The 13,727-nt window shown below is 48.3% G+C and overlaps 2 protein-coding genes across 2 annotated transcripts; both read right to left on the bottom strand.

Moving 5' to 3' along the window:
- Positions 1-11,625: 11,625 nt before the first annotated feature.
- On the bottom strand, positions 11,626-12,019 carry AtWU_10403 (uncharacterized protein; the record flags this gene model as incomplete). The annotated part of the gene is made up of 2 exons (XM_035505507.1): positions 11,626-11,909; positions 11,959-12,019. The coding sequence occupies 2 exons, from the start codon at positions 12,017-12,019 to the stop codon at positions 11,626-11,628; spliced, it is 345 nt and encodes a 114-aa protein (XP_035361400.1).
- A 207-nt stretch (positions 12,020-12,226) lies between these two features.
- On the bottom strand, positions 12,227-13,516 carry AtWU_10402 (Zn(II)2Cys6 transcription factor; the record flags this gene model as incomplete). The annotated part of the gene is made up of 3 exons (XM_035505506.1): positions 12,227-12,650; positions 12,700-13,394; positions 13,448-13,516. The coding sequence occupies 3 exons, from the start codon at positions 13,514-13,516 to the stop codon at positions 12,227-12,229; spliced, it is 1,188 nt and encodes a 395-aa protein (XP_035361399.1).
- Between the last annotated feature and the right edge of the window lie 211 nt (positions 13,517-13,727).

Below are 13,727 nucleotides of genomic sequence, written 5' to 3'. Positions count from 1 at the left end.
GTGGTCTTGGAACGATGGATCGCTTGTGTTTGCTGATAATAAAGATGACTTAGAAAGTTAGAGCAAAGTACTAAATTTAGAGAGGGCATACTACTTCTTACAGGCTGGATCTAAACATTGCCCTCCGCATCTTTGTTTCATTATTCAGGGATACTGTAGGTCGTTATTGAAAGGCCCAAAAGATTATTAGCTTTCTATTTTACTGTTTGTCTTTGAGTGGAGGTAGAAGAAGATGTGCGGAAGTGAGTGTTGCCTCGAACAGGTTTAAACGCTGAGGTGTACCCAAACGAGGATGTATCAGACAATCACACGTCTTGAAATCTGTCTGGGCTGCGTAAATAGAGATGCATATATCAGTCAACAGAATACCCAGATCATATCCTCACTATAACGCCGTCAACTCGGCCAGAGCCATAATATATTTGCCTATATATTCCTTCCCATAATGGTAGACAGTAGAAAGATCTGTCATTCGATACCATTGTAACCTTTTAGTTTCTCTGCTTCTCTTTCATGACACCCTCCCATCCTTTTCATATATAAATCCCCGCAAGTCAGTCTCGAATCCTAGTCATAGTAGGAACATCACCCAGACAATTCTAAGAGAACAGGCATCCATATGCAACATGAACGAGCTGCTACACAGCCCACGCAACATGGGAAATCGGGAGAGCAATAACGGTGACAACAAGACGAATGCCACCTCCCTCTGCATACTCCTTCCAACATCATGAAGATTTCACCATGACAGTGATAGCCACAATATCCTCATCCACTGAGGCGTAGACACTCTCGGATGTTTAAATTATCCCACTCATTGATCGGGAGATTGTGTGCTCAATGTACCAATTGAGGAAGACATACTTCGAGTAGACCTTGTCATGATCTGTAAGATATATGATAGCCATGCACTAAAGCCCGTGCTCTCGGACGAAGGTCTTAGCAGCACGGGTATCAGAAAGACTCGGGAACGCTGCCACTTCTTCCTGGTATTCGAACCTTCCGCAGTGGGTAGGGAAGCCAGCCGTTTTTTGCGATCTTAAAGTATTGTTTGATCGAATTTATAATCCGGTGATGAGTGGCTCATGCGATCGGTAATGTATCTGATGGCATACTCCCCTGGAGGTGTCAAAAGGCTGTTTTCAGTTACCACTGCCGACCACGCTTCATCTGGGATGAGGTCGCCTATGTCGAAGCACACGTTGATAGCATTATGTCTGTGCAGGTGCGTCGACCCCGTATCAGGTATACGGACGATTTATGACCCATTGATGTGGGGATTTTATGTCTCTTCTATAATTGGTAAAAATTCGGTCTTTCATAAATCCACTAGGCATGGCATCCACTTTGAGCAAGCTTCATAGACGCGGTCCATGGATTCTTATATCCAGGTTCACCAAAAGTTTTGATAGACTTTTGACAGAGGCAGAAGGTCTGATTTGTAGCGCCTTACTACCTACGAGAGTGATATTTGCCTGCGGCTCTCGGTGGTATTCTTCGGAAGTTAGGAGATCAGCAAGGCAAGTCATTTGGCGTAAGGTGTTCACCAAGTGAACTGACCAGCCCGCCACTGATGTTTGGAGCGACATGTTGCGCAGATACTCAACCCCAAATATCCCAAATGTCCCTGCATTTCTTTTGTACAGCATCCAGGGAGACATATTGCGACAATTGATGTTGTTTGGAAGTGGCCGCTGGATGAAAAGTGCTCCGGTAGAGACAAGCTGTCAGATACTTTCTATATGTTTCCTCATCACTCCTTGACACCACCACCCATAGGGTGGAAGTAAGATTAGCTAGCCAGTGGGCTCTCCGCACCGAAGCTCAGAGCGGGTATGTCAACGGAATACTTCTTGAGTAAGGCCCGTGCAAGAGAGGGCTGATTGAGGTGAAGTCCGAATAGGCATTATATAGCTCATCATATTTCGACCACACCTTCATCCACGGAAGGATTGTAGTGCTGATTAAAGTCGAATCTAATGCGGCCAAGGACACAGCAATGAACGTTGTGCCCGTGTTATCCGTAGTATATCGTTATAACACCGTTCGTCGGTTGAGGAATCCCAGATTGTCGCCGTGGTTCTCGATATTCCAATGGCGTTTGGATAGAGCTGTGGAACATGGGCATAGACATCAGACCGAGAGTGTAACCTGCGATGCTTGGATATCGCCATAAATTTGCTGATACCATTCAACACGTTCGACTGTCAAATTGGTGTCACAGATAAACGCGAGGTCGATAGTTAGGTCCTTCAGAAAGACTGTGGCATTAAGGAGATTGGCGATGACTCCTAGACCCTTTCCATTCAGCGATGCGATCGACAATGTTCGACTGGCTAATATTAGTAAGGAAGAACGCAGTCGACTCAGGGTCCGTCTATCGTCCGAATGTTGCTCAGCACACCGCAGAATCTGACGCGGGACTTCTGCTCGTTTTCAGGACAGGGGCTGATGCGTGGTATAGATCAGGTGCAATGAGCTCCTCGATATCGATGTTTTCAAAAGGCAAACAGCCCGACCCATCGTATGGGTAGAATGTGACCACCCAGCGTTTTTCTGAGTTTTAAGGCAGTTACCAGAGTGACATAAGTGAACATTCTGGCAATTGTCCATAGCACGATATTACAGCCCGCTATGCTTGTGACTCTGCCGATGGATGATCATTACTGCCGCATCCGAAGCAAATCAGATGGGAGAGTGATAGAAAGCACCAGATTTAGCAAGAAAACAATGCTTGACCGGCATTCAGATTCGTGGAATTCCCGAAAGAGTCGGATAGTCGCAGATGTTCCTGCAGTTCTATGGAGGCTCCACCACAAAATAATCAAAATTATACATAGTGTGTCCCGAAAATTACGACACATTAGGTAGACTTCCGTTATTGAGGTTGGATTAACAGGAGCAATTTCAACGATGTCGTCGACGAGATTAGCCTCAGAGCGTGAGCCGTATGAGCATGTACGAATATGCCTCAATGGGTTAGGCGCCAACCGGATCATCCAGTCGATATCTATAGGGTCGAAGACGGCCGACCAGTGGAGTCTTGCTTGACTTGGAAGTTTATATGGGTTGTTTTCGTAGCTCCCGTGACTGCAAAACTTTGCAGTAGATACATAAAGCGATTGACACTTGGTCTGTCTTTCGAGAAGGATCTTCACCTGCCAATGTTCGAACTGCTGCGCCAACACGTCTAGCACAATATAACCGGCCGCTGTATATGAATGGTAGGAGTAGTAGGACGGGAGTGTCGTTCAATTCGCTCGATCTGAGCCTACCCCTGGTTGCCATCAACATCTGAAGCAATGAGATGAAGGCGTACGAAGGATGCTCACAAAGAGAAAACTGATGTCCACGACCACCCCAAGCGCTGTTACAACAGGCGCCGCGGAAAAGGCCGGACGCGGTCACGCATTCAGCAAAAGACCTTTGCCTTCACGGCAGCAAGAACAGGCGGCAGAACCGATATCCTCAATTCCACGGGCTTGGAGAAGCGCAGTCTGACGTGTTTGATCGTTTGCAACGTCAGAAGCAACGACGATCTCTCCGAAAGAATACGCTAAGTAAGGCGGCGGACGGAAGCAGTAACACTGCAGTAGTGTTTGACGGTGAATTCAAGAATACTAGGAAGAAGTTGGTATTCCGAATCAAGTCCCAGGGATACCGACAACACCGTCACTAACGTGAAAATTGCCCTGGTCATTGCTGTCGTTGAGATGTTAACTCCTTAAATATCATGAAGATCGGTAGGTCTTAGGGACTTCGCCCGGAGTGACAGGAAAAATAGTACTATCAGTGCGATCGTCCCCATATAAATAGCTAGCCATTCATCATCTTTCTTCACCACTCGTATTGTTGCTAGACTAATGAGGCACTTGTTGGTTCGGTGTATCTCGACGTGCTGAAAAGGACGTACCGTAGGGTGCGTCATGACACCCTGAACGTGAAGAGGGAGCATTCAACTGCAATGTAGAACGGTATCTTGACAAGTGAAGTAGACATCTTTCATTGCAGCCACAACCATCGGATAAGAGGAGTGGAGAAATAGTTCATGTCCAGCGTCTCCCAGATGTAGCGATATATCTCCCAAGCAGATTGAGGGTGATGAGTCTGACCTCTCGGATGGTTGAGTGGAAAGAGTAAGCCGGGCCCGACACGAGATGATGGTGTGAGGTAGCCCGAAGCCCTTTCAGATATTGGAGCCTGTCAATGTTTGACTCAACCATCAAATTCGCCACCCCAGCGCAATATGTGATGACGCTATTTCCCTTTAATCAAAGTAAGGTGCTTGTAAATTCGTCAAAGAACCCAAATGTTGGCACACTTTCGTTATCAATTTGACCTTATGGACCAGCTCTTACTCTGGGGCATAATCCAGGCCACTGTTTCCCACAAGGTATACGCGGGAAAGACATGTCCTTACTTCAACGTCCCGAGGACGTCGGCAGCAAGCTATAATGTGAGATATTTCCTGGACTCTCAGTTTCTCGTCGCAATCGTACTTTCTGTTGACGGTTACCTTCCATAGTAGTTGTTGAACTGGTCTGACAATGTTGAACACCTTGCGGTCTCCTTGTACCGAAATGGATACAGATGGGGCTTTTCCGAAGTCAGAGCGCCCACAACTGCTGTTGGGTGGTTTGGACTGTCAAGAAGACTGGATGCATTCTTTTAGGATATACTACCTGACTGCCCATGGATGTGGAAAAGCTCATTGTCGTTCTTTCATCGGACGTTAGGTAATGGCTCGTAGATTCGGTAATATCTTGACATTGCGTTCTGAGACCAAGCACCCATGTCTGCCTCCTTGTCCGCCAATGCAAGTTTCAGAATTCTGGGACTTATTTTCTGCTGGGCCAAACACTCATTTGCTTCTCGGGGTGCTCACATGATCTTCTGACTGGGCGTCATGTCACTCCCGAGCACGACGTGTACTCAGCGTGTTCGGGTACCTGTGCACTTGCTGAGCTGCGACGAGCATTTAGGGTTTTGTACCGACAGCCCCGCTGGCAGATGGCAAATAGCCTGAACCCATCAGGCTTAAAAGGCGAATGACAGAAACCATATTCTCTCGTATGCGCCATTATAAGAGACTCCTGACTGCTTCTTCATCTCCTTGATTGATGATGGTCAGGATTCCAATGGATAAATATGTTAGCTGGATGAAACCTGCGTGTGTATGTCTTTGAAAGAGTATGGAACTATGTGAATGCTCTCCGGAACTGTCTGAAGGGTGTCATTATACCGGAATACTTTCTTTTTGGCCCATGTTTGTGTCCATGAGCGAAAGCGACCGAGAATGGAGTTGGTGTGCGTATGGAAGATATTTGCAGAGGCACTTGTGGACCAGTAGAGAGCATCGTTCCCAGGACCTTGGGTCTTTCCGCAGTTCGGGATAGGGTGGGGAATTATGAAAATGGAGAAATCCTATCCATCAACAATGTGGAAATGCAATTGCCCGAGGCATGAGATACGAAGCCCACTTCGTTGGGTATTCGTGCAACTTCGTCCGATGACATTTCTAGTATAATCAATTGCCCCTTGAACCTAGTAGGCCGAATTAGCATCTGCTGTCTTCCACAGCATGTATCTGCTCGTTACTCACTTGAGAAGGATCTCGATGGGGGATGTTCTGAAGTCCATCCATGTACCATCCATTCTCGCCGTTATTAAAGACCGTCTCGTAGTATCTCTACCTTCTGGTCCTGTATCTGAAAAGCATGAGATGGAGAGGATGCTTCAGCTCATAGCCATTTCCTGGAAGTGGATCAGCCAAAAGTTTGGACTGCACCAGATGTCATCCATTGTCCGCACCCTAGACACATTCATCGCCATTGTTGGCAGACCCGGTCCGGCTTCCACATCCTTTCCAGCCGCTTTTCTGGCATGAGGGATGATCTCGACGTGCCGAATGGTTCTGCTTGGACGCCGACCTTGAAGCGTTCACACTCTCGCCTGTTCTGCATGTACGGTGCACACCAACAATAGCACTTGAGCCAACAAGATATTTTGTTGATTATAAGGGAATGTCGAGGTATCTGGTGAGGTGTGTCTTGGAATATCCCCGCATGTTTTCTGGCAAATAATCCTCTCGAGGGATCGCGGTGTCCTCGATCACTAGTCGGAGCTCAGCAGCGAAACTAGGAGGCTTGAAGTTCGCAGTAAGGGGATTTGGAGCATTGTCCATCTTCTGCGGTCAAATCTCATATCGAAGAATCTTGACCACGACGTTGTTCATGAACATCCGCACCCCGTCGCGAAGAAGATTTAGAAACAAGTTGGCGTTGGAACCCCAGGCGCAGGTTATCATCCCAGTGAGGCTGGTGACCAGCATAAAGGGAATTGAGCCACTGGTAGATGAGACGGGCTCACCAGTCTTCAAGATTACATTGCAGGCTGAATGTCGACGGTAAGGCTGAGGCCTCTGCATCGTACCATCTTCATGGACATGCGCGGCCACGCCAGCAATCAGACAGCGCATCATCTCAAGCACATGCAAGGGTTAGACTGCCTCGTTGTCTGTAGGATGATTTTGCAGAGTTTCACGACCTGGAGGTTTTGTTCGGCGATGTATCGGCCCATCATACCCATGCGTTTGTCAGGCGACGTGGGTCAAAGTTTAGTCTTCTCGTGGGACGAGTAGTCGCAAGATTAGTGATAGCGCTTCATCTCAACCATCTCTCCTTCAATAGCCAGTGCAGTTTGAGCTACACGGACCTTCAGGGTATCATGCTTCCGACAGACAGTTAGTTGTGGACCTCGTCGCGGCCTTGGAGATTGTCGCACAAATACTTGGCTGAACTGGAGTCCTTCGGCTGCGTGTGTGCGCTTTTATATATTTTTCGCCACTGTATATCGAAAGGGTTTCCCATCCACAGCCCGGAAGCCTTTGACGTGGTGTTGATAGCTGCGACGTCTGTTTCAAGCACTCTGAAGCTTGCTTTCGTTGCCGGAAATCGGTCAGGTGTTTCGTTGGTCAGAAAGGGAACGCAGGACGATGCGCTCATGTCTCTACTGGAAAGACTGTCGCTCTCGCTTGTATGGGTCAAGGAGTAGAGACTAAAACAAACCACCTGTTGTTCTGCTTCCGAAGTGAGAGGTGAGGATGATGTAAATATAACGTCCCGGCGTGTGGCTTAAGTACGGCTGAGCGGACGGGAAGCCCTGTTTTCCACACCCTGTGGTCGTATGTACTTGATTACTCTTGCGATAAGCTTATATCATGCGGACTTGAATGACCGGTCGCTGGAAGATTGGTGACCGATCCCAAAGGGATCTCTCAAGAGTTGGTGAAAGTATATAGAAGTATTCCAACAAGTTTTATGACACACGGGAGTATCGCAGTGATACATCCGACGCTCCTAGGCATTTTCATCATATTTAAATGCGGTCACACCTCGCCGATACGACAAGGCGGGAACGGTAATGCTTTATACGCATGTGCAATCTGTTGCCTCGAGTATATTTGGCCGAAGGTTATGCCAATCCGGATTGTAGCTACCGGATAGACTGTCCATAGTTCGCGGATTGTATAATGAGACGAAGAGCAGGTACCCAGTCCACCTGTCAAGATAGGAGGTGGCAGCTCCAGATATCTCATTTTGGTGATCCTGACGTGCGTGGCCTCAGCGCATCGTGTGCATATCGTAACCACCGCGGCGTGGTACCCTTCCCTCAATATCGCGACCGTCTTATATATGCTTCGATAATTATCGGGCGTGATAAAGTAGGCGTAATGTGTCTCTTTGGTGCAGAGAGATTGGTGTGAACGAACGATTCTTGGTCTGCTGGATAGTGGAAACCGAGACGTGGATAATCTTCCTCAGATATGCCATACCGAGGCGCTTGGATCTGATCCCTCATCGGAGACCGTTCTTCAGTCTGGAGGCCGCATACGGCCTCCGCTTTGCGGCGCCTGGCCTTTCAAAGATATCAAAATAGCTGATTTCGAAAGGAAAAACATGTCCCCAAGAACATGTTAGCTAGCGAGCCACACCATGCTGAGAGTCAGCTTAATCGCATGAAGGCCGCAATCTGCTTTCGAGTGATTAGGGCTTGACCCCTTCAAGCCGGCCTCTGCGCCGAAGGAGATGACCCCGGACTTCGAAAATGCAAGCCAGAACTAGAACCCCATTACGCCGCAACTGAGGGATGAGCTGGCGGGCATCCAAAATGTTGGATAAAGTAGTCTCGGATGGTTCTTCCCTCTTCATAAGCAGGAAGCAGATTGTCTATAGGAGCACTCTATAGTCAAATGTCGAACAGTGCTACGAATATTCCAGACTCGAACTTCGTGCGTGTCACGGATTTGCGAATGGCTGTGTCTGATCACTTCCTGGAGGCATTCGATTAACCCAGTCCAAACTTCCCACCAGAGCATGGTACACACCGATTATGTCATAGATGAAAAAGCCCGCTTTATAGTGCATGTCGTATACCTTGTTTTCGACCATACTAATCGCGTCTTCGTATGTGTTCATATTCACGGCGTTCGGGTGGATTCTTGGGAATCTTTGATCCAACACCGAAGGATTCTGATCGACGCTTGGAAGACGGTGGGTATCCTTTGAGATAAGGGGCAAAAGCCAATGCGTCCGGTTGATGGTACCTAGAATTGGTACCGCATATGAAGAGCCAAACCATCAAGTAAGTAGTTCGCCCCATTATGTTCCAAAAATTTGATTGCGGATGAAACCAAGCAGGTTAGCGCCCTGTCTGTTGGTCTGCGTAGCTCTGTGGGTAGACCATGTATCGTGACACATTGGCCCTTGCTTTCTCGATCTCCTGTAGGGTAACTTGCCGACCGCATAGGATGAGTAGCGTTTCCTCCATCTGCATCGAGTAATATGCGATCGAAGTGGTAATCGGAAAAACTATGACGTCAAGCCCCGCTCGTGGAAGGGACATGAAGCATGGCAGGGGAGGGTGTAACCGAGTTACGTGGCCGTAGTTGTCAATGAGATAGTTGAGGCCGGAGCCTTCTCGAGTGCTTTCTTCGACCTTTCTCTCGCTCTGTGGCACAAGGCCAACCCCATGAGGCTCAAAGATATGACCATATATTTGGCTTCGGATCTCTGGTGGAGGTATGTATATAAGATATTTGTTATCGTTTGATAGTGGTGCGCTGATCGTCCAAGATCATTGAGCCTTCAGAAACCCATCTCGTTGGTTCGGATTTCTTTACACTGTCCAAGATGAAATGTTGATGGGACGATAGATCAGATCGTCAGTTGGCTTTTGTTTTTCGTCTTGTTCGCATGGGAATGGATACCAAGTTCGTTGCAGTATAGCGGTTTCGATGGACGGATAGGAACAACGCGTAGATGTAGACTGCTGGATCTGCAGTTTCTATTTAATTTGCAAGACCCGAAGATGAGATGTTTAGTGTATCAGACATATTAAATCAGACATAATGGTGGCCGGTAACGATTCAGGGAACACATGAGCTGGTTCAATTGCTCGAATCAGTCGTCAAGGCCGATAACACAGTCACAGAAAGGTAGGAAGTGTCTGGGTCCGGAAGATATTTCGCAAGCGATACTGTGTAGCAGTGGCTCCAAGCCGATTCGCAGTCCTCAGTCTGACTGGATCCTATCCTTTGAGGTTCCTGAGAAAGAGCGAAATGACGGTTATTGTTTTCGCTCCGCGGGACCGACAATGCGTCGCCAAATTCTGTCCGAGCAACGCGTGATGCTTGGCCGATGCTTGGAAGATGCCACAGATATTATCGAACGACGCGTCTAGCAATAACAGACAGTCATGCCAGAGGTGGTTGGGTTCGCTCAGTTTCAACTATCAGAACGAGGTTTGGTAGCAGAAAAGCCGACCGACCCAGCACAGTGGCTTAATGGTGCTGACGATGCTCTAGTGAGGCAGCCAAATTGACTAAGTCGATGCCTTCAGTCCTGCCATGTAGACCTGGCTCGGGTAATCCGCATTTTTTAGCCGATAGCTCCGTGATAACCAGCGTGCATGATGGCCTGACGTCTGATAGCGTAGAACATGCTGGATGATTCTGGAAGCTATGAATAACACTTTGTTTAGAATGGACTTTGCAATAAATGCAGATTGTTTGCATATGTTCTTGCCAAGTCCGTAAGTCATCGGCAGCAACAGCGGACAATAACTTGTCGTCACTGACAAGCTGAATACCGAAGCGGTTCTCGTAACAAGATCTACCTAACTTTCTGAGTCGATCGGATCGCCGCCTTTGAGGGAGGCAGCATTGTGAATCTTGCTCAGCATTCTGAGCAATGTATAGCAGATTTCCAAGTTCTGTCGGCATTGTATGCCGCTTCTTCTGCCTGACTTGTGCTGACTGGAGAATAATATTATCAGAGTTTGATCACTCATGAGACTTTCGTGAAATAGAGGCTTACCTGTCAAACTGTTCAGTTGACCATAACATTGAGACATGAACATACTAGCCACACCACGCTTATATTGTGGGCTCTCCTAAGCAAGGCACCGGAATAAGCCATGCGACGATCCTCTGCTTGATCGCAGTATAGAAGGACATTCATCAAGGTGACAGATCCTCTTCGAGTCTGCGTGGCATGCGACTAGCTGAGAGATAATAGTCAGCACGAAACACGAAGCAAGATGCAGTAGCTTGTTTCTGGGGCAGAATCATACTGGATGGTCCAGATCTATGTGTGTTCGGCTCAAAAGCAGCCCCATCAGAGAACACAACAGTCAGAGAAGCAAAGAGGAAGAAGTGATAGAGAGATGGAACGAGACAGCGTGTGAAAATATCAATAACACACTGGTCAAATCTAAACAAGCCACACATGTTAAAGCGGGTCCTGTTCAAAGTAGTTGCTGCGACAGCCCGCCGTGTGAACAGACAAAACACTCAGATATGGCCAAACGTGTGAATCTTGTGAGGCAAGAAGCCTGACCTGATGATGTACAAATCCAGCGATGAAAAGGTAAGCTGCCTTGCACCTTTAGCCATGATGTATAAAGGGGTAATTGTCAAGAGAAGAAGCATACTTTGGGAGGTATCATGATGTCCTCCATGTCCCATCGACCTAAGGTGTTGTTTCTTGCTTGAGCTTCTCACCAGGTGAGGGTGAAGTCAAGAATATATATAAGAAGAAACATAAGTGAGATGAGCTGCTTGAGAGAGATAGAGGAGGAAGAGAGAAAGGAAGGGAGGGAGGTAGGATGAGAGACATTTATACCCAGGCAAGAAGCCCTCTTCAATGACCAGGCGGTCAGTGGATATAGCTTCGTGAATCAGCACATGCGAATTTGTCAGATACGTGACTGCGATATCTACGTGACTGGGGTATCCGTGAAGCAGCTTAAGAATCGTCACTAAAAATGCGTGACTACGAACGGGATGTTCCGCCAGATTCACGAAAAAGCCCGAATTCATCTAGGATACGTCACTACGAAAGCCACGTGAGCGCAAGTCACAGAATCAATAGAGGAACTCGAATCATTTCCAGTCATTCTATCCATTTGGCTCATGGCCGATTGGTCAAGAGCTACATCTCGATACTAAGGATAGATCTATAGTCTACTATTTCGACCTTGAAACATGAAAGTGTGCCAAGTACACTTTACAATAGTCCTGAATATTAACAATCGGACATAGGACAGGAATCAGGATAATAATATTTATTTACAGGCTTGGATGGCCCTACAGGCCTCATATGGACTATCAAGTTGCGACATGGAAATCGCTGGCTTCTCAAGAAGCCTGCGTCGATACTGCAGACATCGACCGGTAATCAGAACCCGACCTCGACACGACTTATCGAGTGCGTAACGAAAGAACTGCGGGTTGGCCCAAGCTCCAGTATTCTTCTGAAACATCGTATCGACATCTCTGACATAGCCTAAGCAATCCGCACAGAATGCCACATTTTCGCCGGAGCCTGTCCAGGACTTAGATAGTACAGCTAACGCGTCATTAGCGTACTGGTTGGACGATGAGTAAAAGGAACATACCCCAGGTCAAAATAAATATGCCGACAGCCACCAGGGCGACTGGAATTAAACGGACCCTCATTGCGACGGGCACAGACAGGCGTGGATCCGGAAAAATGAAAAGGAGGAGCAATGGATGTGGCTGCCTGGTGGCCGGCACTTGTGCCTGAGGGTCAGGAGGTGTTCTAACCGCTTTGGGCTAGTTCATCGCTGGTCCAGGCGATGGCCATGGATGCCGTTTGAGTGTGAGGAGAGAAGTTGAAGGGCCGAGAAACAAAGCAATGTAGCATCACTCAGGAAGGGTGCCGCTGGAGCAAAACTGCCTTGGCCAGTCCAGCCAGTGTGCAAGCCGTGACGGTAGGGCAGCAGCTACTGCAGACAGCAACTCGCGGGAGCGGTCCTCTACGAACCAGTACCCACGAAACAGGTATAACTGGGCACAATATTGCGCCAACAGAATAAGACCGATCGGGCTTTTGTCCAGCAGAAAGCCTACGAATTCATCCCGCACGCTGATCGGCCACATGTAAATGATGCCACATTGGGCAGGCTTTTCACAAACCTGCAAACGCCAGAATGCTTTTTCCAGACAGTCAGTGGCCTGCTGGTAGATGAGTCTCTCCTGCTCACTAAGAGGTTCTGATGCTATTAATTGTCTGATCGCATCTATTTGATCGCCCAATCCTGGGAAGTGCAGAGACTGGACATGGTCTCTGTTTGTCGGTTAGCATGCGCCAGATTACAGTATGGGGCAGAGCTTACTCGGGTGGGCCAGGGTCGGAACGAAAGTCTCTTAGAAATAACGGCGCCAGGGGACCGTTTTCAACGTGGGACATAAATGGTTGGAGGGTCATGATTCCCCTGCACAGGTTGAAAAGGCGGATTATACTTTCCAAGGGGCGGCTATCGCCCAGATCGGTCGGAGCTCCACAAGTCCATACCATGATCAGACTTGAGAAGCAGAAGAGTGCCTCGCAATTCTGTTTGGTTGGGTTTTGCAAGATAATGCGAAATGTTTGCAGGCCCAGTGCCATGTGGAAGTTGGAGCTGTTGAGATAGTGGCTGTATCTTTCGGGTCTAGTGTACGCCAAGTGCAGGGCCGACAGCGACAGGATGCCATGCATGAGGAACTCGTACGAATAGGCAATCTTTGGCACTTCGATCTGCCAGACATCACGGATCACCTCCCGATCAGACAGAGTCTTTGAGGCATAGATGCAATAATGGTGCATCAATTCGGGGTCCTGCGCGCCCCACTCGCGGAGAAAAGCAGATGCATCGGCGACTTGATGCTGAAAGGCGGCAATGGCATCGTCGGTTCTTGATGAAACGGTCGGCGACTCGGACAATTTGCCCGACTGCGTACTGGGATACGGCTCGGGTTTGGGTGGGCGACGTTCAAACGTGCACGTCAGGTGTCGTTTCGCGCAGTTGGCACATGGCTGAGCTTCATCGCACTGTGGGGATCAGCGGAAATTCCAGGCTGAGGAGAGCAAACAACGACACGCACTTTTACTCGACGAGATTTGCACTGGTCGCATCCGTTCCGGGACTTCGTATGGGCTCGTCGCGGAGGCATATCGAATGAAGTCTAGACTAGATAGACTTTCACACAATCCCGAGAGGAGTGGTGTTGGCATCGGACGTTACTGCGAGGAACAGGAAATATACGACAGACGAGAGCGGAAGCGAGAACGAGAACGAGGAAGGCGTGCCGGCGATGAAGTTTTCGATCGAGTGGAGAGGCGGTGGATCCGTTAGTCTCCGCCCTCCCCAAAGATAGATTGCCC

The sequence above is a fragment of the Aspergillus tubingensis genome (assembly GCF_013340325.1).
Source record: "Aspergillus tubingensis WU-2223L DNA, scaffold_13, whole genome shotgun sequence".
Classification (NCBI taxonomy): Eukaryota; Fungi; Ascomycota; class Eurotiomycetes; order Eurotiales; family Aspergillaceae; genus Aspergillus; species Aspergillus tubingensis.
This window is presented reverse-complemented; position numbering and strand designations above follow the sequence as displayed.